Source organism: Sarcophilus harrisii, chromosome 2, assembly GCF_902635505.1.
Source record: "Sarcophilus harrisii chromosome 2, mSarHar1.11, whole genome shotgun sequence".
Taxonomy (NCBI): domain Eukaryota; kingdom Metazoa; phylum Chordata; class Mammalia; order Dasyuromorphia; family Dasyuridae; genus Sarcophilus; species Sarcophilus harrisii.
Window position 1 is genome coordinate 628,996,762 of NC_045427.1, and position 27,050 is coordinate 629,023,811.

At 46.1% G+C, this 27,050-nt stretch overlaps 1 protein-coding gene across 1 annotated transcript in view; it reads right to left on the bottom strand.

Moving 5' to 3' along the window:
- The window catches only part of TBC1D2B (TBC1 domain family member 2B), a 71,660-nt gene that overhangs the window by 7,490 nt on the left and 37,120 nt on the right, over positions 1-27,050 (bottom strand). The window contains exons 4-12 of the mRNA XM_031956765.1: positions 23,941-24,104; positions 21,887-22,113; positions 20,732-21,121; positions 9,837-9,947; positions 8,756-8,949; positions 7,186-7,680; positions 5,470-5,587; positions 2,407-2,592; positions 572-693 (exon numbers count right to left, since the gene is read on the bottom strand). Coding sequence (XP_031812625.1) covers positions 572-693; positions 2,407-2,592; positions 5,470-5,587; positions 7,186-7,680; positions 8,756-8,949; positions 9,837-9,947; positions 20,732-21,121; positions 21,887-22,113; positions 23,941-24,104 — 2,007 coding nt within the window. The remainder of the gene's footprint in view (positions 1-571; positions 694-2,406; positions 2,593-5,469; positions 5,588-7,185; positions 7,681-8,755; positions 8,950-9,836; positions 9,948-20,731; positions 21,122-21,886; positions 22,114-23,940; positions 24,105-27,050) is intronic.

Below are 27,050 nucleotides of genomic sequence, written 5' to 3' on the forward strand. Positions count from 1 at the left end.
CTTGTTTCTTTACTATGGTCATCTGGCAAATCAGGGCCTCAAGGTCCCCAACCTCAGAAAGAGGGGGGACCAGGCAGATAATCCCCAAAGTCCTTCCCCACACACTTGGCAAGGGGTTTACCCATTACACACAAGGGAGAAAGCTAAGCTCACCAAACAAGGACTGGAAGAAAGCTGCTTCTGAGACGCAGAGAACCTGAAGGGCTAGCACGCAGCAAGCCACAACACAGACAGGGAAAGCTGCCCACTCCACTCAGACCCTTGACCCCGGGGCTCTTTGGTTCACGTGGGCCCGTCTGAGGCTGCTCTGGTGGCCCTCGCAGCCACAGGTAAAACCTGGCAGGAGACGGATGGGGGGCAGGGGCATGACGGAGGCTGCCCAGCTCCTGGGAGCAGTGAAATGAGCATCAGGTCCTTTTCTGGCACCATCTCTCTATTCCCTGTTGCTCCAAAGGTGTCTGTGGGCTCCAGAGGCAGCCTTGAGCCCAACCCCTCCTCACAAAGGGAGATTTCTTTGTGACAGGACCATTAGCCGAGATTTCTAATCCCTCCTGTCTTATCAAGCCCATACCTGGCATCAAGAACTGTGCGGGTGAAATGTCGCAGGTACTTGAATATGGACATCGGATCGTGTAACTTCAGGATCGCTTCTTCTTTGTACTTAAAAAGCGCCAGAGCAAAGCGGAAAATGACCTGTGGATTCAGTGGACAAGAGTCAGAGAGCTCTGGGAAGGGTCCCCATTGCCAAGCTCGCAGCCCGGGCTCCCCTCCTCCAGCACACCAGGGAAGAGACATGGGTCTCTGCCTCAGGGGGAGCGGCGAGGGGCAGGTCATCTTTCCTGAGACTCATTCTGGGCTCCGACTACGTGGGCACCATGAGTCGAGGGAGAGCGGCCGATGTCAGGGCCCCTCTTGGAGGGCGGGAGAAGATGGAGCTCACTGGTTTCCACTCAACTGGCTCTCTCTTAAAACTCCAGCATCATCTGCTTCACTTTGGCCAAGGTCAAAAAGCTTTATGACGAAACATGGTTTTAAATTTTTCTTTCATAACCTAATGCTTTCCCTGTTGCTACCACTACGAGGAAATCAGATACTACTTTTCTTATCTGAATTAATGGGTTGTTGATTGAGAGGAACACAGAAAGAACGCTGGATGCTGACTGGCTAGCTCACCTCCAGCAGGGCCTTTAGATTCCCTAGGTCTCAGATTTCTCCTCCGTAAAAAGAAGAAAATAATCTTTATGCTTTGGAAGCAAAATGCTGGGTAAGCCCCCAGCTTACAGGGAATTGTAATCACCATTGCTGTCCAGGATTCTAACAAGTAGCCCCAGGCCAAACGAAGTCTCCTTTTCAAGTATCTGTCCCTTCATTAGAAAGCACAGAAGCCAAAGGGCCTAGGCAGTTTCTGTACCTATTTGCCACCATCATTAAGTGATTGATGACTATCAATTGTTAGGCTTGTTCCATTCAATCAGTTAAGAACTATAGTTCAAAAATAAATGTTACTGACTAGAAATTAAATTAATGAGGCCTAAACTCATGGGTTTCATATCATGGGGGGGTATATTACTGCAAAACTTAAGAGTGTGTCCTGCTAACATGGGATAGTTACCTCTGAGGCATAGTTGAGGACCATCTTACTGATGAACCAGTAGATAAATTCTTCCCTTCTGGGCACTTTAAAAAACATTTGTTTATTTATTCTGGGTAATTCAATTTTCAGAACTCCCAGAAATTCCTGACTGCCTTTCTTTTGCCCCTCCCTCAACCAAATAGCTTTAGAGATCTATTGTAATATATGCTTTTCTTTAATAATCCAGAAAAAAAAAAATCACTGATGTCTCACACAATGTAACAAAAGCCCAGAGCTGTGATCTTCCAATACTGTCTACAAAAAGGGTTAGTCTTATTTTTCTTACCATGCTGGGCAAAATTAAGGACAATGGATGGCAGATTTAGACAACAAAAAGAAAACTTTTCTGACAATCATAACAGCACAAAGGCAGACTGGGCCACCTCAACGAGAGAAAGGGTGGATTTTAAGCTATAGGTAGATCCTCATTGGTTTCATTACAGGAAAGATTTCTGATTTCAGGATTAGAAGGCTCTAAGGTCCTTCTGTAACTCACAGGCTAAAATAAAAGATCATTTGCTAAACAGTTCTGATTTCACCCAAATTAACAGACTGAGGTCACACAGACCTGCCTTGAGGAGGCAATCCGAAAATAGTCTCAGGAGATGGCCCGCATGAATTCAAATCAGACCAGGATTCAACTTCAACTCTGAGGTCTTCCCTTCATTTCCCTATTGCACTTTCTATTTGGTTCTACCCAGACTTCTGATGTAAAGTGGTAAAAGTATGGTCATGAAATAGCTTCAAATATAAAAGTTAGGAGGCAAACATACCTTGGGTCCTTCATAAAGGAAAGAGTCCCAAATTTTGAAGAGGATGTCACTGACCACACTGTCCACAAATATCACCAGGAACCAGTTGAAGGTGATGAGCGTATAGTCCACTTTGTACTGTTCAAAGTGGGCGTGTAACCGAGGCAGCTTCTCACTCATCAGGTCCTTGAAAACTCGCTGGTCCACCTGCAGAGACAGGAGAGAGTGATGAGGATGGAGAAGGAAGGGGGGCTGAGGGTGAGAGAGGGTTTGGCGTGGGGGGACCTCGAGAACTATCTTCGAGTGTGTTTGGAAGAGAGAGAGAGCCATTATTTAAAAAAAAAAAAAAGGAGGAAGTAGAAAACCAGCATTTTTGACAAGAAAACCTCATGATCGCAGAGCCTTGGACACGGCTGAACGATGACTCCACAAATGTCAAGTTTTGTAAACATTCTGAAGGAGGAGAAAGACAGGCCAAAGATCTGAGCTTCCAGCTGAACTCCATGACATCCCATGAGCCCCAGTCTTCACCTTTGCCCCTGAAGGTAGCATCAGGTGGGAAAGCTGGTTTGTCTCAGCCTGGAGAGGCTTTATCCCAGAGGATGGTGATCTAGTTGGAGAGATAAGAGAGCCTGCCTCATGCCCATCCCCCCAGCCTTTTTCTCCTTCTTCACTGGGGACACCCTTGGGTTTGGCCAAGCCAGAGCACTAAAGCCCCAAACTCACCTCAAATGAAACCGAGGGGCTTTGTGGAGCAGGAAGGGGCAACTGGGGAAGAGGGGTGCTGCAGAGGATAGAGGACGAGGCTGCAGGACCCTGGGCAAGTCACCTAACCCTGTGTGCGTTTCCTCATCTGTAAAATGATCTGGAGAAGGAGATGACAAAGCTCTCTAGCTATCTTTGCCAGAAGATTCTAAACGGGATCACGTGGAGTCAGACATGACCGAAAAGCACTGGACAACACAAGAACCATCAATGACAAAAGACATTTGGAGAAACCCAAATTCAGCATTGAAAACATTTATTAGTATCAGCCAGATGTCCCAGAGAGAGGGGGATGGGGCTGGGGCTTTCTGTGTGGTTCTGAATGTTTTCTCCTTCCCAGGGTGATGGGTCAGGGGCAGCGTCCAGGCCCTGCCCTTTAACATGGAACGTGGCTCCTGGGTAGTGGTCAGCAGCCATAGGGTCTGATGGGATCACCCCTTATTCTCGAGTCCCTGCCTTCTTTCCTCAGAGGGGACAAGGCTACACTTTCTGGTTCCCTACAGTAACTTCCAGGCCTGGCAAAGGTGGGGTTCAGCCTTTCTGGCAAAGCTTTGTGAGACTCTTTACTCTCTGGATGGCTTCTATCTTTTTGAATACATTAAGAAAGACTCGAGGTTTGCTCCATGCTGTGTGGAGATGGAGAGCTCTACACATGATCAAAGAGTCAATCATGGGGGCTTTTGATGTGAAAAAAAGCATAGATTGTTCCTGGCTTCATGTCTGGGGCAGACTTGTGGTAGTTCCGACTCTGAATGTTTGGGGTGCGCGGGGCACCCTGAGCATCCTCAATGATGATTTAGATAGCTCTGCTGCCTTCAGAATTCTCCAACTTATTTTACTAGTGAGAAGCCTGAAGAAAACAGGATGAAGTGACTTGTCTAGTCACTCACTGCTAATAAGCATCCAAGGCTGGATTTGAACTCAGGGCCTCTTGACTATGGGTCTGATACCTTAGTCACACAAACATCTAACAGATTTAATTTTTTTTTTATATTTTTAGCACAGATTGGTGCAAATTTTATCCTTGAATTCATATTTCAGAAGAGATTTGTTTTTTTCCCTTCTGCTAATCTCTAGCTGGAACAAAAGCAACAAGTTTTTTACCCTGAGACCCTGAGTCACCTCACACTTTGTCATTTGGTCCTTCCAAGTCGTTCCTTTTTGTGCTGCAGAGTGACAAGACTTTCCTCCTGCCTTTAATCCTGTTTTTTCCCCTTTTCTTTCTCACATGATGATGCAATAATTGGGAACTGACACCAAAATGGACCTGCAGATTCATCAGCAAAGTGTCTATGAGCAAATACTCTTCTCTTGGGATATGAGCAAGCATCATGCACAGAGATCTTGGAAATAATTAATGCAGAGTCTTCTTTTTTAGGTAGAGGAAACTGAAGCCCACAGAACCAACCCAAAGAGTAATGCTAGATTTCATTGTCTTGATTCGACATCATTTATAACTTCCCCTGGACTCCTTCCTTCAGGATCCTCCCAAAGAACCATCTTTTATAATAAAGAAGAAAAAAGGAGAATGAGGAAAACTTTGGCTGGCTAAGCCATCCGTCACAAAGGTTTACTGTCACGCGCCTCGGGCCCTGCTGGGGGACGTGTGCCTCGTCCGGCCACTTTCTCTGGAGGGATCAGGCTGGGCCGCTCTAACGCTCGATTATGACCACTGGGCTGCTCTTTCCGTCTCCACAGCCATGCCCCCTGCACAATCTGCTTTTCTAGCTCTGCTGACTTCACTCTGTATCAGTCCCAGAAGTCTTTCCAGGCATCTCTTGGCCTATCATGCTGGTCCTCTTATGGCACCAGAAGAGCCCAATTCATTTGAAGGACAGCATATGTCTAGCTGTTCCCACCTTGTTCCCAGTTCTTGGCCATCACAAGAAGGGCTACCATTAAGATACATGTACATGGGGCTTTTCTTTTTGTCACTACCCCCCTGGGCATATGGGCTTGGCTCAAACAGCAGGGACCCTTCGGTCACCATGGTGCTTGCACGACTTCACAACTGCTTTCCAGAAGGGCTGTGGCAGAGGTAAGAAGCTAAGCTCCATCTCTGGATTCCAGATCTAATATTCTCTCCACACTGAGCTGTTTATTGCCCTCCACACAACTGACTACAAGTGTGGGCCCACAGAATGTGACAAGCCCTTCTGATCTCAGCAGCAACCATAAAACAGCCCTTGTTTAACTTTTTCATGCTAACAATTTCTTCCACACTTTTTCCTGGCGTTAACTAAAACCTTTAAAAGAAGTGAATAAAATGAAAGATTTAACTCTAAAAACAAATGTAACATTTGCCGAATCCTGTAGTACCTGTGATCCCAAGAGCGTCTTTGTATAATAATCTCGGGGCATAAAGACTTCCACGATGGTAACAAGACACCAAAAAGCATCTTCTTGGTCCAAGTAGAGGAGAGCGACTGCAGCCAACCTGCAAGAAGACCAAGAAAAATGAAAGAGCTGAGACTTCCAGAAGACATCGCTTCTACCCTATTTACAGGAGACATGTTGTTTCTCATTCCTTTCCAACAATCAAAATGATTTACAGCTTCCCAATTAAGAACAGCTAGCAGTACTCCTCCTCAAGCCCAGCATTTGAGAATTGAAAAAAGATTTCCTTTTCCGTTTCCTTTTTTTTTTTTTTTTTTAAAGAAACTCATCTTTGTTGCCAGGACACCACAAGTCAGTTTTTTCCTTCGACTGGACTGTTTCTCAGGAGCAATCATACATATTACATGGAAAAACAATAATTAAAAAAACAAACAAGAACAAATCTCTTCATCTCAGTAATTAAGTTTGTCATCCTATTCAAAGAGTTCAAGTAGATCCACAGACACTTAAGAAATCAGGAAACCAACATGGAAAGTAGTGGCAGTCTGAAGCCCAAAGATCCTCCTGACTCAATGACTGTGAACAAGTATAGGACTCTCTGGAGCCTGCAACTGAGGCTTGTGCTATTTATGACACAGGGGAGAAAACATTTTTACGTACATCCCTGAGTTTGGGGGAACAGGCTTCCAAGGATTCAGAGAAACTGGCAGTCTGATTTCATGGCCTCATATTCTACAAGGTTCTGGAAAGCCACAAAGAGAAAGTTCTGAAGAGAAAAGAAAAAAGGGAGCCGTTTCCAGAGCTCAAGAAGCAGGCTGCAGAACGAACTCCTTGTCCACCTTCTGTTGTCCAAAGACACGCCCAGAGAATGGGAGCCAAGGCAGCTAAGGGAAGCATCCTGGGAGAAGAGGGCCAGAGGAGCTGGGCCCGGGCAGGAAGGGCTCGGGGCCCCATGTTTGCTTTGAGCTGGGTTTTAGCTATTCTGGTGGTCACTGCAGAGGAGCTGGGACCTTAGGCAGGAGGGAACTATGGAAGGGCCTGAATGGGAAGGTGACAAGTCAGACTTGTAAAAGGAAGGCCACTTTGCCAGCCGTGCAGAGGATACACGGGGGGGAGAGCAGAGACTGGAAGCCCCAGGCCTGAGGGGGAACAGCTGAATGCTCAGGAGGGCTTTATTTTGCTAGCAGGGGCTTCTATTGGCCCAAAAGCTTCATTACTAGGGATTGATCATCCCTCAACATGCCAGCTCAAGGACTGTATTCTACTGGGGAAAAAGTATCCAAAGCAGCACCTTCTGTACTCAGAGATAAGCAGGCCAGGCCTGGGACGGATCTGACACGTTTGTATGAATGCCTTTCTGCTGGTGCATTATTCAGTCCCTCCCTAGGGGAGAACCAAATGACTTCAGACAAAAAAAAAAAAATGGCTTTCCTCAATACTACATGAAGAGGAGACATTTCTCAGAACTCCTCTGCTGCCAAACTGCATGTTCTATTTCTTTTCTTACCTTAAAAAGCTGGGAGGAAATATGGCCCAATGGGAGAGCATTAGCTATGGATCCAAGGATCTGGATTCAAATTCCACCTTCCATCCTCCTCCCCCCACCACTGGCCGGATCCATCTTCCCACCCCCAACATTGGCCTGGACAGCATCTGAGACACCCCAGGTCCCAATCTGAGACCCTGGCAAGTTCATACCTGTTTAAACCTTGGCAATATCCTATATCGGGGTTTCTCCATGAAAAGGCCAAGAGGACATTGCGCAATTTCTGAATGCCTTCTGAGGTCGGGGAGGAGTAATGCTTGTTATTTGGCAACGTTCTTAAGAGGTCCAGCTCGATCTGCTTTGAGGCCGGATTCTGCTTCTCGAGAGCATTCTGGAGCAGGGTCTGGAAGTAGCCGGGCTCCGCCCGGTCCTTAAACTTCTTCATGCGGAGGTCCACACACCACTTCCAAATCTTGGAGCGGTGCTCGTGGGGAATCCCAGTGCGGATAAGGTTTTTTAGCTCGGGGGAGCAGATCATCTCTCGGTTCATGATGCTGGCAAAATAATTTTCCCACTTGACCCCAGTGGAAATGTCCTGATTTTCCGTGAGCGCCAGGGTCTTCAGATCCAGCGCCCGCACTTTAGCGACCAGCTTCTCTTCCTCGTCATCCTCAGGCACCGTTCGAAAACCGTAAATGTCGTACTCACTGAGGGGGAGAGAGTCAGAGCTGTGTCAGCCTTGGGGCTACGCTATCGCAGACACGTGCCTGCCATTACCTGGCACGCCGGCAAGAGCTCAGCCAGTGGGGTGTGAGGGCACCGAGGCTGTCTGGGTGAGGGGGACGGGGCACTTCCCCAGTTGGCTCTAAAATGGGGCAAATCCCACCACTCTGTGTTGCCTAGAGCCATAGTGCTGAAAATGGCAGAGGACACACATAGTCTTTGCCCCCAACGAAGGGGTGGGGGAAGAGAAGCATTTATAGAGCATCTCCTATGTGCCAGGAGCTGGGTTAAGTGTAGCAATAAGAGTTCTGAGGTGCCTACTGGATACCAAGCACTTTATTATCTCATTTAACCTCACGACCACTCTGCAAGGTAGGTGTGGCTAGGACTCTGTCTCACAGCTCAGCAAACTGAGGCAAACCAAGGCCACCAGGATGCAGCTGAGGCTAGATCTGAAGGCGGACCTTCCTGACTCTCCAGCCCCCGGGCCTCCAGCCTCTTGTAACCCGGTAGGGGAGAATCAATTAAGAAACATTTTGTGAGCACCTACTATGTGCCAGATACTGTGGCTAGAAGAACAAATGTAAAATAGACCTTGGGACCAAGGACATTCTATTGAGAAGACACATGTACGAAATAAAATAACTGCAAGATAGTTCAGAGAGAAGGCATAAGCTCCTCAAGGTGAAATCAAAATGTAAAAATCAGCAATAATGAGTGCAAGGACACAGCCTGGTCCACCTTGGGCTTCTCCCGTTACCTAGAAGCTCTGTGACGGCCAGTGACTCCACCCAGAGGGCTCCTCCCCTCACTCCCCAGATTCTATCCTTTTGTCCTTTTATGTTCTGGGTCCTGCTGGAGGCCGCAGCTGGGAGGATGGGAGTGCCTGGCAAGTGCTGCTGTTACTGGCTCCATTTTACACAAGCCAGAACCCTGGGCTGAGAGGCGGGACCACAGCCCTCTATATTTTTTTCTCTTCACCTATAAAATAGGGGCAGGGGGATAAAGGCCCCATGGTGGGACAGGCTGGATTCTGCCCCCGAGAGAGCTCCCACTTACCTGACGAGATGCGGTTTGACAAAAGCTTGTTCAGGCTGCTCAGAGCCTTCCACCTGCAGGGCATCTTCCAGGAGCCGGGCTATGACATCCCGGGCGGGCCCCTGCTCTTCAGAGCACACGGGGTTCTTCATTTCTTGAAGCAAGATCAAGTACTTGCTCTCTATTTGACACAGCTTGGCTTCCAGGCTAGAATACTGAAGAAAACATTCTTGTGACTACTTTGGGTCAAAGGCAGAAGCAGAAAGCACAAGGATCTCCCTTACGTGAGCACTCCCTCCACCAATGCAAATCACAACCCATCACCTCGCTCTGACAAGTGTCTACTAGTCCTTAGACAACACAAAGTCTACCAGTGTGTCCACACACCTCGAGGGCACTTGTCTTCACTGGCACAGCCTTTAAGGCTCCATGCCACAGTGAGGTATCCGAGTGGGACTTCAGCAGAAAAAGATGTAAGGGGAAATAATAACCCTAGCATCCTCAGTTTCCTCATCCATGAAACAGTACAGAACTGCTCACACTCTCATAGTACCCTGAGATTTGTGAAGCACTTTACATGTATTATCTTGTTTTGTCCCATCCCAAAAGTGTGGTGCTTCTCCCCCCTCTCCCAGGGCTAATGTGAGACATTTATCTTTCCAACTCCAAAATGCTACCAAAAAAAGTAATGCAATTTGCTAGACCCCGAGTTCTGAGCTCCATCTTCCAGATGATGCCATGGCCCGTGTTGGTCTCATCTCCTTTCCATACCCTCAACTCCTCTACACTTACCCCATTTGGTCACTTTTAGAGTCTTAGTTGCAAGATTAAGAAAAACATTACAACTTCTGAGCAACTTGAACAGTTCTTTTTAAAAGGAGACATACAAAAATGATATTTTTAGCTATCCCCAACAGTGTCCCTTAAAATGTCACAAGAGGATCCCTCTTTTCAATTGGGCAAACTGATAGTATAATTCTTCGTAATCCCCAATAACCTTTTCTTCCTCTGTGAGATTTCTGCTTGAAGTGACTCTTCCCCAAACTAATAAACTGGCTCTCCCCCAGGCCTTCCCCAAATAGGGTGAAACTTTCAATCTGACCTTAACCATTAAATCCTTCTCTCGTCTTTCCGCATTTCTCCGAAGAGTTGAGAGTTCCAAAATCTCTTTATTTAGAAATTTATTCTGTGTCTTATACCCTTGAAGACTGTCCTGCAGAAGGAAAAAAAAAAACAACCCATGAACATAAACATATATTTTGATTCTGTCATTAGCACAACAATTAGAAATACTTGTTGTGTTAAAGTGTCTTTCTTTTATAGGTGGCATTTATGTAAATCCTTTTAACGTTTGCAAAGTGATTTAAAAGTTTACTCATGTGGTCCTTACAACAACTCTATGAAGTAGATGTGATCATCCCCATTTTACATGTGGGGACACTGAGGCAGAGAGCAGCCGACTTGGTCAAGAATTACTTCTTCACAGAGTTGGCTTGATCTAAGGAGCCAGATCTAAAGCATTCCTTAGGTTTTCAATTTAAGGACAGATATTCTGAGCGAAATGGACTTTGCTGTAAGGTGATGATTTTCTCTACTGTCTATAACATAGCCCCCCTGTCTTGGAATAACTTCTTAAAGTTACACAAATGCTATGCACATGCAAGTCCCCTTTTAAGAGCAGGATAACAGTGTGTCAGATTGAGAAGAAATAGGCTGGTTATGGACATTCTCACTTCTTCTTCCTTCCTTGGACACATGCCCCAGGGAGGCTGTGATCACAGCCCCATCTCCCAGGCTGTGACTTCCCAGGAGTCCCACTGGCCTCCGTAGCCCAGCTCTCTAAAGTCAGTGTCCAAAGGGACCCTGGACCCCAGAGCCAAGCATGTTCACATCAGAATGAACTCCAGAAAAGAGAGGGTCAATTCTGGAAAGGAGGACAAAGGCAGGTCTGAGCTGCAACCTAGCACAGAGGCCCAGGGAGGGGGAAGCTGTAGTTGGTCAGGGCTAAAACTACAACTAGAACCCGACTCCTCCTCTACGGTTCTGAAACTTCACAGCAACTTTCAATAGATTAAGAGTTTTTGAGAATCAGCTCCTCCTCTCACTGCGTGTCACATGCTCATTTCTATTAAACACATCTGGTTCCATTCCAGGCAGTATCATTATCATTCCAGCCACCGGATACTGTGTGTGGATTTTAAAAAGTGTCCTGCCCAACACGATATAAAATCACAGTGTGCTGGGATTGGCTGAATTTTAAAAACCTTCTTGCACAATCCCCTCAATTGTTAGGGAGTAAACTGAGGTGCAGGGAGGAGCAAGTGGACAGGGCTGGAACCGTGAACTTGGATGCCTGGTTTCCAGCCCTGTCTTCCTCTGCCCCGCGGAGCACAAATTTTTACGGCCGTTCCCATGGGCTTTCTGGAGAAGACACACGCTAGCTCTAGGTGCACACACAAAAGCAGTTAGCTGAATGCATCGTTTTCACATTCCGTAGCACAAGAACAAGCTGGTGACGAGCTTGGCTGACCTGCGGCTTAAGTGTGGGCTTGGCAGAGAGTCAGGCACACTATCAGCTATCAGTTTCAGGAAACCAAATCCCTTGGAACTCTGAGCAGGAAAGATTGAAAGGAGTGAGAAAGAGAATGTGAAACCAGAGTTTTCGTGCAAGACCATATGCAAACAAGGTTCAACACACACAATCACACATCTAAAAATCAGGGTTTTCAACAGCAAGTTGAGCCAGGGGCTTCCCCTGAAACCATCGGAGCCGTAAGTGCCAGGCTTGCTGCTAGCACCGCTGGTGACACTGCTCAAATGCTTTCAGAGTTCCTCAGGGAAGTATTTTTCACCAACACCCAGATTTATTAGCACGCCCCTCCACACCACAAACAGCCCGCCGGTTGCTTTTCTTTGCTAACTGACCTTTCGCGATCCACATGCCCGGGCAACTTAGCTGTGAAAGAAAAAGCCCCTGCAGACTCTGAAGAAGGGGCTCCAGGTAGGGTTGGAGGGGCACAAGACTGAGGAGTTCAGATCCCAGCTCCGACACGTCTGGATCGTGTGAAGGCCACAAGCTTCAGTTTCTTCCTGCACAGATAGCTTGTACCATCTACCCTGGAGGGCCCTTTCAGGCAGGACCTTGGAAAACCACCCCCTGGGATGCCCTGGTGCGAGGCTGACTTGCCCAGCCAGACCAGAGCTGGCAGGAGGCAGAGTGGAAACCTGACTCAGGGTCTAATGGAGAAGGCTGCCCTGTGCCCAACACGCTGGGCCACGGCATCCCCATCTCTAGGTCACAGAAACAAAGCGATAGAGTGGTGTGGGGCAGGGGGAGCTGGGAGACCTGCTTCTGCCGGCCTCGATCAGTTAGAAGACCAGAGGGAGCTCCTTCCACCTCCCTGACAAATCCGGACAGGACATAAGTTGGGGCGGATTTGAATCCCAGTCTGGCTGACTCTAGCCATCTGGGCCTCACTGAGCTGTGTCAAGGGCATGCCGGCCATGGAGCCCGGAGCCCCCAGCAACAAAGGGCAGTGGGCTCTCTCCCAGAGGGGAATTAAAGGCCCAATTTGTAGGCAGTCACCCCTGCAGTGAAAGGGGTACAGGAGCAGGGGTCCCACCCCAAGGCCAGAGCCCTGAACGGGGAGCGGGTTTCTGGGCTGGGCCACACCAATCCACCAGGTAATAATGGGCCAATCAGTGAGGCCGGCCTACAGAGCAGCGCCTTGTCCACCCCTGCACTCTTCTCATTAAATCCTCAAGCTAGCCCCCACATATCACTGGGGCCCAGCTACAGGGGCTCCCACACCAAACCACAGCAGGCTTCCTCTGCCTTCTCCCAGCAGCCCCGGAGGGAGACCATCCCTGGCCCCAGGGAGGAAAGGCAGCTTCTTGTAGGCAGCCGAGGCCTAAAGGGGTGCTGTCCAGCTTGGCCCAGAAAGCACAGGGACTGCTCTTTCCCCTACAGGGCTGATTAGGTCCTTCTGAGCCTGGAACCCTTGATGACCCTGTGGACACTAAGCTGACAGTGGCTCCTGAGCTCAGAAATGAGGTGCCCCCGAAACCTTCGCCTGGCAGCCTCTGGGTGCTTTCCCCAATCTGCTCCTCCTCCTCCTTTTAGGGTTAGACAATGTTTTCTAGGGGTTATTATTAACACAGGCAAAAACTTTATTAAAAAAAAAAACAAATTCAAAAAACAACATATTTGTGTTTAAAATACAAAAAAAAAAAAAAAAATCTATTTCATCCCCTAAACTCCCTAAATTATTTTAGATTCAAGTTCCTTGAGTCCCAGCTTTCTGAGCCAAGCTCAGTGTCATGGCCACAATTCCCCTCATAGGACAAAGGCAGCTGGCTTCTCCTCAGAACAAACCCAGGCTGAGCCTGAGAGCCGGCAAGAACATTCCCTCTTCATGAAGAGGCCCACAAAGGCAGGGGCCCGCTTAGATGGTGCTCCCCTCACAGACATCCACCAGCATTAGATGGTGCTCCCCCCCAGGCAGGGCAAGCTGGAGTAACCTTCCTGTCCTTGCAGGGCAAGCATCAGGAAGGCACCAGGACACTGCTCTATAGACTCCAGGCAGCTGCCCGCAGCATTTGTACTAGAAACAAATGTCTGTTTAGAAAGTCTCTCCTGTACCTCTGTGGAGCAAAGGGAGGGTCATGAAAGTGACTGCAACAATCCCAGCAGTCCGTGAGGAAGCAAGCCTGCTGACCAGCAGGGGAAGGATAGGCTGCAGGCATCTCAGACACAGGGATGCTTCTTTGTGTTTGGGACTGTAATTATTTGTTACAAGGGAAAACTCTATGAAGGGATGAAAGGAGACCAGTGAAAAGCAACAGGTGTTTAAAAGAGCATCAATTATATATTTAAAAAGAAAGAAAATGTACAGACTTGGGAATTTTTTTGTTTTAGGAATATCCTTGTTAATCTCTGCTTCTATTAAAAAATCTATCATTTAGAATCATTTTGGTCTGATTTTGTCATTTCATAAGTGTAGGGAAATAAGTAAGCAAACTACCAATTCAGGTCAGAAACAGCCCTGAACTTACCCTTCCCTTACTCAGAAAGTTGTCTTGGCTGCCTGGGGCATTGAGAAATGGAGCAATGTGCCACAGTCATTCTGAGCAGCTGATCACTATCAACCCAGGCCATATCGCCTGTCTTAAAACTTAAAAGAATCCTAGGGCCCGGAAGTTGTTTGAGCCATCTTTATAATCCCTGGGTTGTGAAACGCACAAGTCCAGCTTTTATTAGGTATTTGTAAGACAGCACCAGAAGAATGTAGCTTAATTTCAAAGCAGCAGGCTGAAAGTTCTGTCCTACTTTGGCCTTAGAGACAGAAAATCTTGGTGATTTCACTCAGATTTGGAGCCTATAATTTCTAAATAGAGTTTCCATGAATTAGAAGTATGTGCCCTCAGTGAATCAGAATCGTCCAACAGCATGTTATAATGAGTACTGTTTAACCTAGCTCCTTCCCTGTGCTAGCTGAATTTCCTATGTAAACTGGGGCAATTTTCTCGTGACTTCTGGCTCACTCAATTTTTTCTTTCAAATTAGGAGGGTGTGGCACAAACCATTCTAGATAAATTTAATCAAATCTCATAAACTAAATAATAACTGAACTAATATCAATTTGTTGGGATCACCACTGGGGAAAAAAAAAGATTCAGAAAAAGCAGACATTTTACAAATCATTCTACATCCCAGCTCAATGACATCATCAAGGATCCCCTCTAGATGTGGAGGGAAAGTTTACAATTCACCAAGCAAAAAGCTCAGGTACTTTAATGCAACATTACAATTCTGGTTTTATCAGGCCTTTTCTATGTATAATCAAGTTGTAGGAGATAGGACTGGACTCAACAACATAAGGAAACTCTGCTAACAGGAAGTCTTGTTCTTGTTCCCAGACCCCAACCAGCAAACCCCCTGCCGTGCCCACAGCGCGGGGCTTCAGCTGTTGCTGGAGTAGGGCTGGAAGCGTTGCTCAGAGACGGCCTCAGAGTCCCCGCAGCTCACAGGCTCTGAGAGGAAGTACAAAGTTAAAAGAAGCGCCCAGAGAACGTGGGTGTCATGTGGAAGGCGGAAGAAGAGATGGTCAGGGATGCTCAGACTCCCCTGGGGGAACACCTACTGTACACTCTGAAGCCCCCCTTCACCCCCCACTGCCCCCTCTCCCTCTCGCTCACCCCAGCAGTGCTGGGCAGTCTGGGTGCAGCCTCTGGGCCATCTTCCTTCCTGAGGGCTGTAGCCACACTGAGAAGGGCTGGCCTCCCTCGGCCGCCCCTCCCCACCATTCTGGTCCTCCACTTCCCTCCCTGCAGCCTCTCATCAGTCTCGCCCAGGGCCTTGACCTGATGTTCTCTAACTCCTCAATGCCCCGCGGGTCAGGCCCCAGGGCACCCAGGCTCTCCCCGGGGAGCAGCAGTCCTCTTTTCCCTGATTGTATGTCTTACTGCGGGCACTGTCAGCTGCTTTTGCCCCTAGCTCTTAACACGGGAATGAGAGAGGTCGAGAGAGGCACTAACGGAGCTGAGGGGCCTCCATCTGTGCCCCTTACAGGGGCTCCTCCAAACCTCGCCACGTCCCTCAGTCTCCCCTAGCTCCCCCTGCCCTTCCACTTGGCTAAGAATCAAGGCCATCCTCCAAGAGCTCCCTCTACTACCCTGGTCTCAATGCCCATGTGCCAGATACCTTCTGCCTCCTCTACCAGGCAAGAGTGACCCCGTTCCATCCTAGTTTTACTGCAGATTGTCCCTTGTCCAGCCAATCTTCCCCTCTGACTGCTGGAGATGTCCCCTCCCTTCCCACCCACCCCCGCCCACTGACCTGCCCTCCCTCCCCCACCTTTGCAGACCCTCACTTCTTCCCCAGGACTACTGTCCCATAGCCTGTCTTCCTTTCATGGCCCCCCTCTGAGAGGGCTGACTAGCCCCACTTCCCACTGATTCCCCTTTGTTCCAACCTCATGGATCCCTTGCCCGTCCAAAGTCCCTGGGATCTTGTAATGGCCTTTTCTTAATCCTGGCCCTTGGCTCTGGTCCTGACCCCATCCCCCTCTGCACTCCCTCCAGACCACTGCCCGGGGCGGCTATCAGCCCCCATGGATTCACTCTGGGCTGACCACGACCAAACTTGCCCAACCTAACCTCTCTGCCCCTGAGCCGGTCCTCCCTTCGCCCCACAGCTTGCACACACCTCCTTTGGCCACCCCCATGCCCTCCCACCTTGTCCCGGTCTCTTGGCTCCATCTGCACAACTTTCCCAGTTTCCCTCAGGGCTGCCCCCCCAGATGACCCTCAACAGCTCTGTGCCGGTCTTGTCTGATCTGGCTCTTTCCAGGCTCTCTCTCACTGGACCGGTTCCGCTTTTCCTTGTACAAGAGGGTTTAACAGGGCCGTGGATGTGGTCGGCTTAGTGGTTTGACTTGACTCTACATTACACAATTTCTGGGGCGCAGTTGTTTGTTGACCATAGGTGACAGCACGTACCCCTACTGCCCTTCTGGTGCCCTCCCCAATTTTCATCCCCAGGGGCTTGTGGCTCCAGACCACACAGCTCCACCTGGGGAGCCCTGGAGCTCAAAATGAGCTCCCGAAGCCCACTCTCAGAAGGCCTCCCCTCCGACTGGGGGGGCCCTTCTCTGGCTCCCCTCAGGCTCCTATCTCACCATCGTACAAGGTCTGCTTTACAGGCGTCTCCTCTAGGCACAGATGCCCCCTGAGGGCAGGCCAGGACATCCTGACAACCCAGCGACCTTCCTGCTTGCCCTTCAGAGCATCCTTCACCTCTGGAAGTGACTTGTCCTGAGACCCAGTGACCTGGTGTAAAGCTTCTGTGGGGACCATGATTTCCAAACCTCCCCCAGGATGTCCTGCCCCAGGCCCATGGACAGGACAGACTGTTATTACGCAAGTTCCCTCAGAATCTGAGGTATTTGGCAGCTCTATAGATAAATCCAGTATGACAAAATCCAGTGGGCATGAATATAACATCCTATGTTCTAGTTTGAAAAAAGTTAATGACAAGAACATATGGTTGGTGAATTATGATCTGACTTTTCATGATAAAAAGAACTTTGGACTTTAATGGCCCGTGAACTCAATGGGAGAGCAGCGGGAAACGGCAACCAAGAAAACTAAAACAGGTTTATGGCGGTTGAGCAGGAGGACACCAGGGCACCATCCCCATTCCCGAGCTGACATCTGGACAATGAGCTCTGCCTTAGGGGCTGTGCTTTAGGAAAAATGCTGACTGTCTTATGACTAGTAGATGAGGACTGTTTGGGTAGCTAAAAGTCAAGATTACTTGTATTAGAAAAGGATGTGGAAGTGGGAGTGATCAAAACAGATCTCTGCTCACTCCCAAATGATGCACTGATAAATATTGGGCTTCTTTTCTGTTTGTGGGTCTTTTTAAAACACACACTGACAAGAACCTACTTTTCCCCCAGGCAAAGATTTTGGTGTTGTTTAAGACCAGTGTTGAAGTCAGGAAAACCTCAATTTAATTCCTTACTTTTGACATATTTTTGTGTGGCAACTGGCAAGTCCCTCAACTTCTCAGGCAACCATCAAATATAACGCAATGTGGAAAGAAGGATTCATCCTGAGAATTTCCCACACAGATGAATCATTTGCAGGACCACAAAGTGCCTTACATTTACCTCACAGACTCCCAAGCTTTCTCCAAGGCCCTCCAGACCTGCCCCATCTCAGAAAAGTGTCCCCTCCCTCTCCTGACAAGTGGTTAGATAGTCTCGGCCCAAGACCTCCAGTGAGGAATGGAGACAGCCCATTTATTCAACTTCTGGAAAGCGCGAATTGTCAGGAAGCTTAGATTTACAAGCAGAAACCTGTCCTATCTGCTGATTCTCTGAGATTAATGGAGCAAACCCATTCTCTCTTCTTCATGGCAGTCCTTCAAACACTTGAGGACAGCTTTCCTCAACTCCAGCTCAGCACCTCAGTTCCCCTGAATTCCAGAGGCCTTTCACCACCATGGCTACCTTCCTCAAGATGCCCTTCAGCTTTTCAGTATGAAAACGTGGGGCACAGTTCTGAACATGGGCTGGCGCACATCAGTTTTTTTCTTACTTCCTTATTCCTGGAAACTACACATCTTTTAAAGTAAGTAAAGGTTGCTTTCTTGACTCCCATTTCAAGGAGCCATTTTCTTGAGATTGCAGTCCACTAAAACCCACAGTCTTTTTCAGACTGCTGTCAAGATCCTCATCACCAGTCGGGTACTTTAAAAGTTGATTTCCAAATCCAGATGTGTAAGACTCTATTTATTACTGTTAACTTCAGTCTCTGTTCTCAGCTCCACGTCCCAGCCTACTGAGCTATTTCTGAACCTTGCCTCTTTTCTTCTGTATCATGGACATCTGCAAATCTGATAAGCACCCCGTCTATGACTTTATCCAAGTTACTGATAAAAATGGTAACTACCACAGGTCCCACAGTGCCAAGACAATCTTCAACCATTAAGATGGCTCTTGGGACCCTGGTCATTTGCTGTGGTATCATCCAGTCCACATTTTTCCATCTCTGCAACAGGCAGAGACACTTTATGCTGACCAGTACTCTGTAAGCTTCATCTACAGGCTTCCCCTGATCGTAAAAAACAAAAGAAGGGAGATAACGAGGCTAGTCTGCCATGAGTTGCCTTTTCTAGATGGTTACTAATCAAGCCCTATAAAACAGAACATAAATAAATGAAGATCGCTGGCAAGGTCTATCCACTCTGGACTCTTCCCTTCTCACTAACGAGTCCAGGATCTGAGGTCCCTCACCATCTTCCACAATCCTTCAGCAATCACACCTTCTAGGTATGAATTCCCAGAGCAAGGTGACCTGGACTCAAAAAAGGCAGAGCTTTGTTCTCTCAGGAATTCCATATTTACCTGCGGTATCAAATATACTATAAGCCACTTTGTTATTCCTTTCTGGCACAAAGGTCGCTCTCTTTGGCAGAGATAAGCAGCAGAATGAGTGGAGCAGTTCTTTCTCTTCCCCCTAAGCAACAAGGTCTATCCTGCCTTCCCTCTCCTATCACTCTGTCATCCTGGGCTTTCCAGGGCAGCAGCATTTCTGACCTTGCTCTGGCAGGACTGGAACTCAGGTCCATGCTCATTCTCTGTGACTTTTCTTTTGTATATCTCCCAGTGAGAAATACAGGCGCCTCATGAATAAAGTACTAGCCTGGAAGACCTGACTTAAATCCCAGCTCTGGGCATAATGGATCCTCTGACATCATCACTTATTCAATTAACAATCATTTATTAAGCACTTACTAGGTACTAGGCTTAGTGTTAAGTGGTAGGGATATAAAAAAAAGCAACAGTCCCTGCTCCCAAAGACTCACAATCTAAATGGAGGGGCAGTATGAAAACTAGGTAACAATAAGAGGTATAAACTGAAGGTAATCCACAGAGGGAGGCACATTAATAGTCCCTTTTTGTAGAAACTGGGTTTTCAGCTGAAATGTGAAAGAAGTCAGAGAGAGTGTCTTGATCAAGGAACAGCAAGGAGGCCTGTGTCTCTGAATCACCGAGGACGTGGGAGGGAGGTGGGAAGGAAGCAGGCTATGAAGGCTTCCAGTGCCAAAGGGAGCTTTTGAGCTGCACCCAGAGCCGCGATAGAAGCACTGGGTGAACAGGAGGGGGATGATGGGGTGCCGGGGCTGAGCAGCAGGGAGAGAAAGAAGGAGGACCGGCCTGGAGCAGAGAGCCTGCACGGGGGTGCAGCAGAAAAGGAGGCAAATCTGAGAGAGACTACAAAAGGAAGAGGATGAAAGCAGGTAGAGACCCAAGTAGGGCAAACAACTTGTAAACCTGGGAATCTGAGAGGACAGGCCGCTGGTACCCTTGACAGTAGCAGGAAGATGGGGAAAAGGGAGGGTTTGGAGGAAAAGGAAACTCTACTTTGGAATCACAGGCTACACAGTCTGCAATGTCTCACGGGATGGTGCAGATGTGTAAGTGGAGATTAAGAGGGGAAAGAGTTCCATAATCCTTGTATTTTGAGACAGTAACAAAGAAGGCTGTGGATATCTCAAGTGATGAGCAATGCATCTCCCCTGCAGAACACACTCTTGGTTCTGCTACCTCTGGGTCAACCTGGATTAGAGTAACCTACACTTGCAGCCTTGTTGCCCTTCACTATCATTTCTTGAGGAAGTGCGGGGCATCCTTTCCCCAGGAGCAGCAAAGCTTAGCTCTTTGGGGCTAACAAATCTCTGATTACTGTTCAACTAGGCCAGATGAGGAATTATGGCACATTATACAAACTGAGGACAGGCAAGAAATCATCACTGTCATGGACAAAATGTGATATAACATAAAACAATATGGCTTCCCTGTGTGATTCCAAACCATTTAAGCATGAGGAAGTCCACAGCTGGGGCCTTATTTCCCTTATTTGCCTCTTCAGTCCAACCAAACTGTTGCCCTTGCTATTTCCTACCTAGGACACCTTTTCCAATCCCTTATCTTCATGCCCTGCCCCAGCTGTCTGCCCTTTGCTCAGAATGCATTCTCTGCCCATCTTGGTCTCTTAGAATGTTTTTCTTTCTTTAAAACTCAGATCAAGTGCTGTGTTCCCCACGAGGCCTTTCCTGACCTAGAGGTGTGCTCCTAAAGGGCTCCCTTCATCACATCAAGTCCCTCTCTGCTCCTCTAAGCATGAGTTTTCTGAGGTTCGTTCATCTAGTACAACGCTCAGCACACAGCAGTTACCTCATCCATGCTTGCTGACTGACTGAGGGCCTCAAACTGATTACTTGAAAGGAGAACCTTCACTTAGATATGAATGACATCTTGAAAGTTCGCTAAAGACAGTCTCATTATTTTATAATCACATGGAGTGGGCAATTTCTCAAGCTTATCACCAACATCATTAGCAACCAATTTTTCCCAATCACTTCCAAACAATGTGAGTTTCTGGTTCCTCTTCCTGTAACAAATAAGATATCTTTTACTGGCTTACTTTTAGTCTGTCGAGCTCCTGGAGGTCTTTGTTAACAGAAGCGGACATGGACGTGCCGAGTGTTTGGGAAGATGCGTTCCCTTCACATTCACTGAGCTGTCTGGAGAGTTTAATGATCACTTCATCTTTGGCTTGGATTGTTTCCAATAACATGCCCAGCTGTTCGTTGAGTTCACCAACTTTGCATTTCAAGTTCTTTACTTCCTGTTGGAGACTGTCTTTTTCCAGATTGAACTTTTCAAGTTGGTTGCTGAGACCTAAGATCTGATCATCCTTTTGGTGCAGAAGCTCAAGTTTCTCCTTTGGGACTCCATCACAAAGATGGCTACTAGTGAAATATTTATCATATTGGGATGACCTGACCGTCTGCTGTAAAAGTCGTACAAGTTCCTGGGGAGAGGACAGGGAGTAAGGGAAATAACAGAGGTAGGCTGAATTATTAAAACCTAAAATGAAGAAAAACAAAAATAACAGCGACTTTCCTCAAAGCAATTACCAGAAAATAAAGAAACTTTACTGATAATAAATAAAGCCCAGAATTTCTCTTTGGTGGACTTAAGAAAAAAAGTATTTACTTTTTAAGGAAAGCAATGAGGAAAGAAAAAATTATAATACATGCATAACTAAATGAACAGTAATATTATGGGAATATTTGTATGAGTATTAAATTCATCTTAGAATCTGAGGCATTTTTAGCACTTGAATTATTTAAGTCCATGTAAGTCATAAAATATATCTTTCATTTCCGATTGACTCAGAAATTAATTTTGTTATCTGGCTTATCTCAGCCAGACATAACTAAATTATCATTAATTCTAATGACTCCTGAAAACCGGAAGCTAGCAGTGCCTTGAGTCAGGAAGATTTCTAAAACCTATTAAAAGTAATAATCAGGTTTGTGGATGCAGACCAAGGTAGGAAGTAGGAAGCTATTCCCCTTAAAAAAAATTAGTTCAACTTCAACGAAAATTCAAGGTATCAAGCTAACATTATTGAGAGTATTTGTAACTGCAACACTGGCTATGGGCCCTGGAAATTTTAAAATAAACTCACTTTCTGGGATTTAAAATGTCTTAAATATTTATGTGAAATATGGAAGCTCTTACTCATTTCTGGTTCTCTATCTACCATGCAGTTTAAAAAAGAAACAGTTACCTTTTGGCTAGAGAGTTCCTTCTTCAGTCTTTCTAGCTCTTCCTGCTGGCTTTGAAACTTCAATTGCATTTCAGAAGCTGATTTACTGCCATTGCCTGAAGTCCATTCAACTGGAGAATCACCACTATTATTTCGGTTCTTGTATGACCCAATCATATCTTTCAAAGGTCGCTTTCCTTTATAAGGAATACGGCCAAAATCAAAGGGGAATGCTGAGCCAGTCACTCCTATGCAAAAACAAAACCATTTGTCGAGTAGAGGCCATGAAACTCAATCTGAAACTTCACAACTGCCTTTCATCTCTGCGTAGGGGGCTTTCTAGCAGTCCCTGGTGACCCCAGTAGTGTGCCCAGTTTCACAGACAGAACATGGCCCCTGAAGAGCATCTCCTCCTCCCTCCACTTCGGGCTCTCCCTTAGCTCTGGCACCTGGGGACCTCCGGACTCACTGATGAGGGCAATGATCCCCATCCCAGAGCCCAGCTGGCAGAGTCACTCACTGCTGTGACCAAAACAATGCATCATCACCTAGCCGCTCATTCCACCAGATGAGATCCATGGGAAACCCCAACCTTCTCTAGATCTAGAGCCTCCGCCCCCAAGAAGCCCCCCAAGTGCTCATCGGTTCCCACTCAGCCGCTCGCTAGGGCTTTCGCTCTCTAGAAACTCATCATTCTGCCGGATGAAACAGCTCAGAAACCTGCCCCTCTGACCTTTTCCAGGCCGCAGGCCTATGCCAGGGACCCGCCCTCCAGCCCCACTTTTGTGTCTTATCTTCCCCCGCAGACAGGGTGCTCCTTGAGGGCAGGCCCTGCCTCATGTCTTACACAGAGTCTAGCACAGTGCTGAGGATACAGGGGAAGGGGGAGTGCTCCATCAGTGATCAGGGACTCTTACTCCAGATCTCGTCTGAATGAGGAGCGTCTCTGAACTTAGCTCTTAGCCCTCACCCTACACCCACTTGGCATGGCCTGCTGAAATTTGGCTTTGGAGGGCACGGGCTTCTGGAGCCTGGAAGCAGCACCCTGCCAACTGTCTGAGACACTAAATGCCAATCTGCTTGTTCAGAGGCAAGCAGCCGTGCGGGTATTTCTTCTTCAGTGGGGCACGATGGAAAGCCCTCCAGAGGAGCCCAGAGACCCAGACTCTAATCCCGCTGGCTCCCTAAGTTTTGCCCAGAAGACCTTGGAAGCCCCTGCCAGCGCCAGAGCCTGTGCATGTTCTGCCCAAAGGCGTTTTCCATCTCTACCGCTTCAACCTGATAAAGGTAAAGGGGGCAGTGAACACATGCACCCTTAAGTAAAAAGGGTGTGATAAGCACACTATTAGGGAGTATGGGCCTTTTCCAGGGGTACAGCCTCCAGCAGTGTTATTTCAGGGAAGATTGAGGAGGGGCAAAGAGATGGAAATGTCAAACACCTAGAGAGGGACAGAGCTGGGACCAGAATCCATTATTCTTTCTACAAATGGGGCTAAAAAGTCTTTGTGTTTCTGTAGCTTTCTCTAAAGCAGGCTCTGTTAAAAAAAAAAAAAAAATTAAAAAACAATGTACAAGAAGTAAAACAAAGCTATTTCTTAATAAAACTTATGTAGCCATATAATTTTTCTTTTGATGGTGCTGGGGCCACTGAAAGTTTCTGTTACTTTGAACTGGGCTCTATTTCTCTCCTTTTTTACCTTTTCACTACTTGTGTCATTTTCATACACTCATCAAGCATTTAAGGACTTGCTAGAGGCTGGGGACATAAGGATACGACAATCAAGGAGCTTGCATTCTATGGGGGCAAAGGAAAACTCTATAAAGACAGTTTTGCCAGGCAGCTACACAAGCTGGAAGCAATCCGGCCAGGTTTCAGTTGGAGAAGGCTCTAGAAAGAGAAAGTCTGAGAGGTGGAAGGAGGAGAGCAGGAGGCTGGGTAAGCAGGGAGGTCTGGCTGGAGGACTGAGGGAGGATGTCCAGAAGCTGGAGGGGACTGCAGCCGCTGGGAAGGCGAGGGCCCAGGGAGCCCCCATGCTGTCTGGCCCAGAGCAGGAAGTCCTCAGCTGGATCTTTACCTTTGTTTCCCTCAGAGGTTTGCTTCTTTCCTTGTTCATGAAGCACAGATTCCTCTAAATCCTTTGGATTGGGGTCTATAAATTCCCACTCTTCATTGGTATAAAACACACTCTTCCGGCTGTCATTATTTCCTCTTCCAGGTCGAAATGAAGACATCGAATTTCTGTGAAAATTGGAGGGAATGGCTACTTAAAAGCTTTTACTACACCAAGGAGAGCCTAATCACTCTTATCAGCACATTTCCAATTTTGGTAAATATCTGAAAGAAGTTAGTGTCTAATACATTGTTGGTGGAATTGTGAATACATCCAGCCATTCTGGATAGAAGTTTAATAAGAGGCAGTAAGGGCGAGTTCCAAAGAAGTCAGAAACCACCTCAGCCAACATTTCTCTATTTGCCAATTGGAAGCCAAGGACAAGAGTAATTTTAAAATTAAATTGTGAAATGTTACAGGAGATGGCAGATAATTATAAGTAGTTTTATCTCAAACAGCAAATAGAAGAATAATCCAAAAGAAGAGTATATACAGCTCAGTATGAAAGTTGATAAACTCCAAGTTAATAAACTAAGAACATTCAGAAAAAAAAGACAGAAAAAAAGAAAAAGTGGAAGAAAATAGCATGCATTTTTACAAGTGATTTTTTTTTTTTATAATCAGTGACAGCGTAACCACCAGTTTTGTCTCCAATGTCTACATGAGAAAGAAGTAGTACTTAAGTTATCCATACAAATTACAGCTAGACCCACACTGAATGGAGGAGAAAAATGTGCAACAGGAGATCATTTTATAAAATATTTCATTGAGGAGAAGATACCAAAGATATTGAACGGAACTGACAAAAAGACAATAATATTACACTTCCCAAAAAAGGCCTCTCAAAGTACAAAAATAACAACCAACTTAGACTCCTTCCAATCTTCCTAAGAAAGATCTATAGAGAGAGGTTTTTTATTGATGACAAAATGAGAATTGAACAGGTGGGCTCTCACTTATTTTGAGTTACTATACTAGGTCACATCTTTATAAGTATTCAATTCAGAGGAAAGTAGAGTGAATACAATAACCAGTTGTATTTGTTGACTAAATAAAAGCATTTGATCCAGTACTCCAAAATGTGGCTTTACAGGTTCTTCTTCAAGAGAAGGTTCTTCTCACCTGCATTTTAAGATAATACGGAATTCTTTTATAAATTCAAGTTTAAAGATGATTCTGTTCAACAATGCTTATAAGATACATTATATGTTGTTTGTCTTTGTATACCTAGTACTTAGCACAATGTCTGGCATATAGAAGGCACTTAGTTGTTGTTTGTCCTTTGTTCTCAAAGAGGACCATGGCATCAGGAGGTTGATGTCATGACATATAAGTGAATTGGAATCAAGTGAGGGTGGACTGTGGAAGGTTACCTGCCACACTTTCTCCTCAATAAGCATTTGTTAACTTACTGGAGGCATAAAAAATTGAGAAGCTCAAAGACATTTGCCAAAGTCATGAAGGATGTCTTATATGGGGTCTCAAAGGAAGACGTATTCTTACAGATGGTAAAATACTCCAGATTTTCAAATGAAATTACATGAATTACAATAAGACCCAGAATATACTAGAATCTCTTCAGTGAGAATCATCATCATTTAAAAAAAGAGCATCCTAAGAAATAAGGATAAAAAAAAAAATGTCTATTGTTTAGGATATAGAGTTTGGCAATGCACTGATTTAGTGAGAGTATGTTTTTATAAATGACAGGCACTAACAATTTATTAGGTCCAGAACTAAATATAAACTTTGTACAGGAAACCAAACAAAAAGGGTCAATATGGAATTGATATCCCATCTAAATAAAGATAGTAAGAGAGTACTGAGATGTCCTTACTGAATTCAAATCAACAGGTTAGTTTAACTAAATATTACCAAGTCATCATCAGTAGTCTTTGAAAGATCAAATGAATGACAGAATTGCAAGATTGGAAAAGGGCAAATATCTTGATATATCATACCTTTCTGACCCTCAAGCAAAGAATATAATTTGCAAATTCTTTCAGTGATTTTCAATTATATCTGACTCTTCATGACTACATTTAAGGTTTTCTGGGAAAAGATAATAGAATAGTTTGCCATTTTCTTCTCCAGCCCATTTTACAGACAAGAAAACAAAAGCAAACAGAGTTAAGTGACTTGCCCAGGATAACACAGCTAGTGCCAGAAACCAAATTTCAACTCAGAAAGTTGAGTCACTCTGACTGCAGGCCCAGCATTCAATCCACAGTACCACCTAGCCACTCTTCTGCAAACTTTTAGGTCAGAGAATTTGACTTTTGATTCCAGTCAAAATTCCAGAATTTATTATTAACAAGAATGGCTAGTGAACAGCAAAAAAAGAAAATGAGTCCCATCAAGAGTAAGGATGGCTTTGGTAAGCCCAAATCCTGCCAGATAAACCTTAATGTTAAACTGCTAGAAAATGGGAAGGAACGAATTTACTCATTCTTATCAAACCATGACAAAGTTATTTCATGCTCTTCTTATGGAAAAGTTGAACACAAGTGGAATAGATTAGATAAAGAATTGAATGGTTATATTCAGTCATTAATGGTTTGTTGTCCACTTGGAAGATGGTCTCTAATGGAGTGCCTCCAGGATCCTTGCTTGGCCCTTCACTACTTAACATTTTTTTATTTAATGACTTGGATAAAGGAATAAAAGTAGATTTATCACCTTTGTAGATAACCCCAAATTAGAAAGCATCTCTGCCCCATAAGGACTGACTGGAGACTATTAGCCTGGAGAAGAGAAGGCTCCTGGGGTCCTGATAGCCGCCTGCAAGTTATTGAAAAGCTGACCCTTAAAAGTTTGATCTGTTTTGTTACAGAGGGCAAAAGTAAAGGTAAGGTATAGACAGTTCAAAGTGACAAATTTAGGCTTGATCTGAGACCAAAAGTCCGAACAATTGGTTTTGGTAAAAAGTGAAGAGTATCAGGAAAGGAGGTTGTTCAAGCCTCAGAGGAATAATCCAGCTTCCATCTGGGGAACTGCTCCCTGCCTACCTTTGTACTGAAAGATCTTGCTCTTGGTCACTCGCAGAATCTATTTCTGAATTGAACTGTTAAATT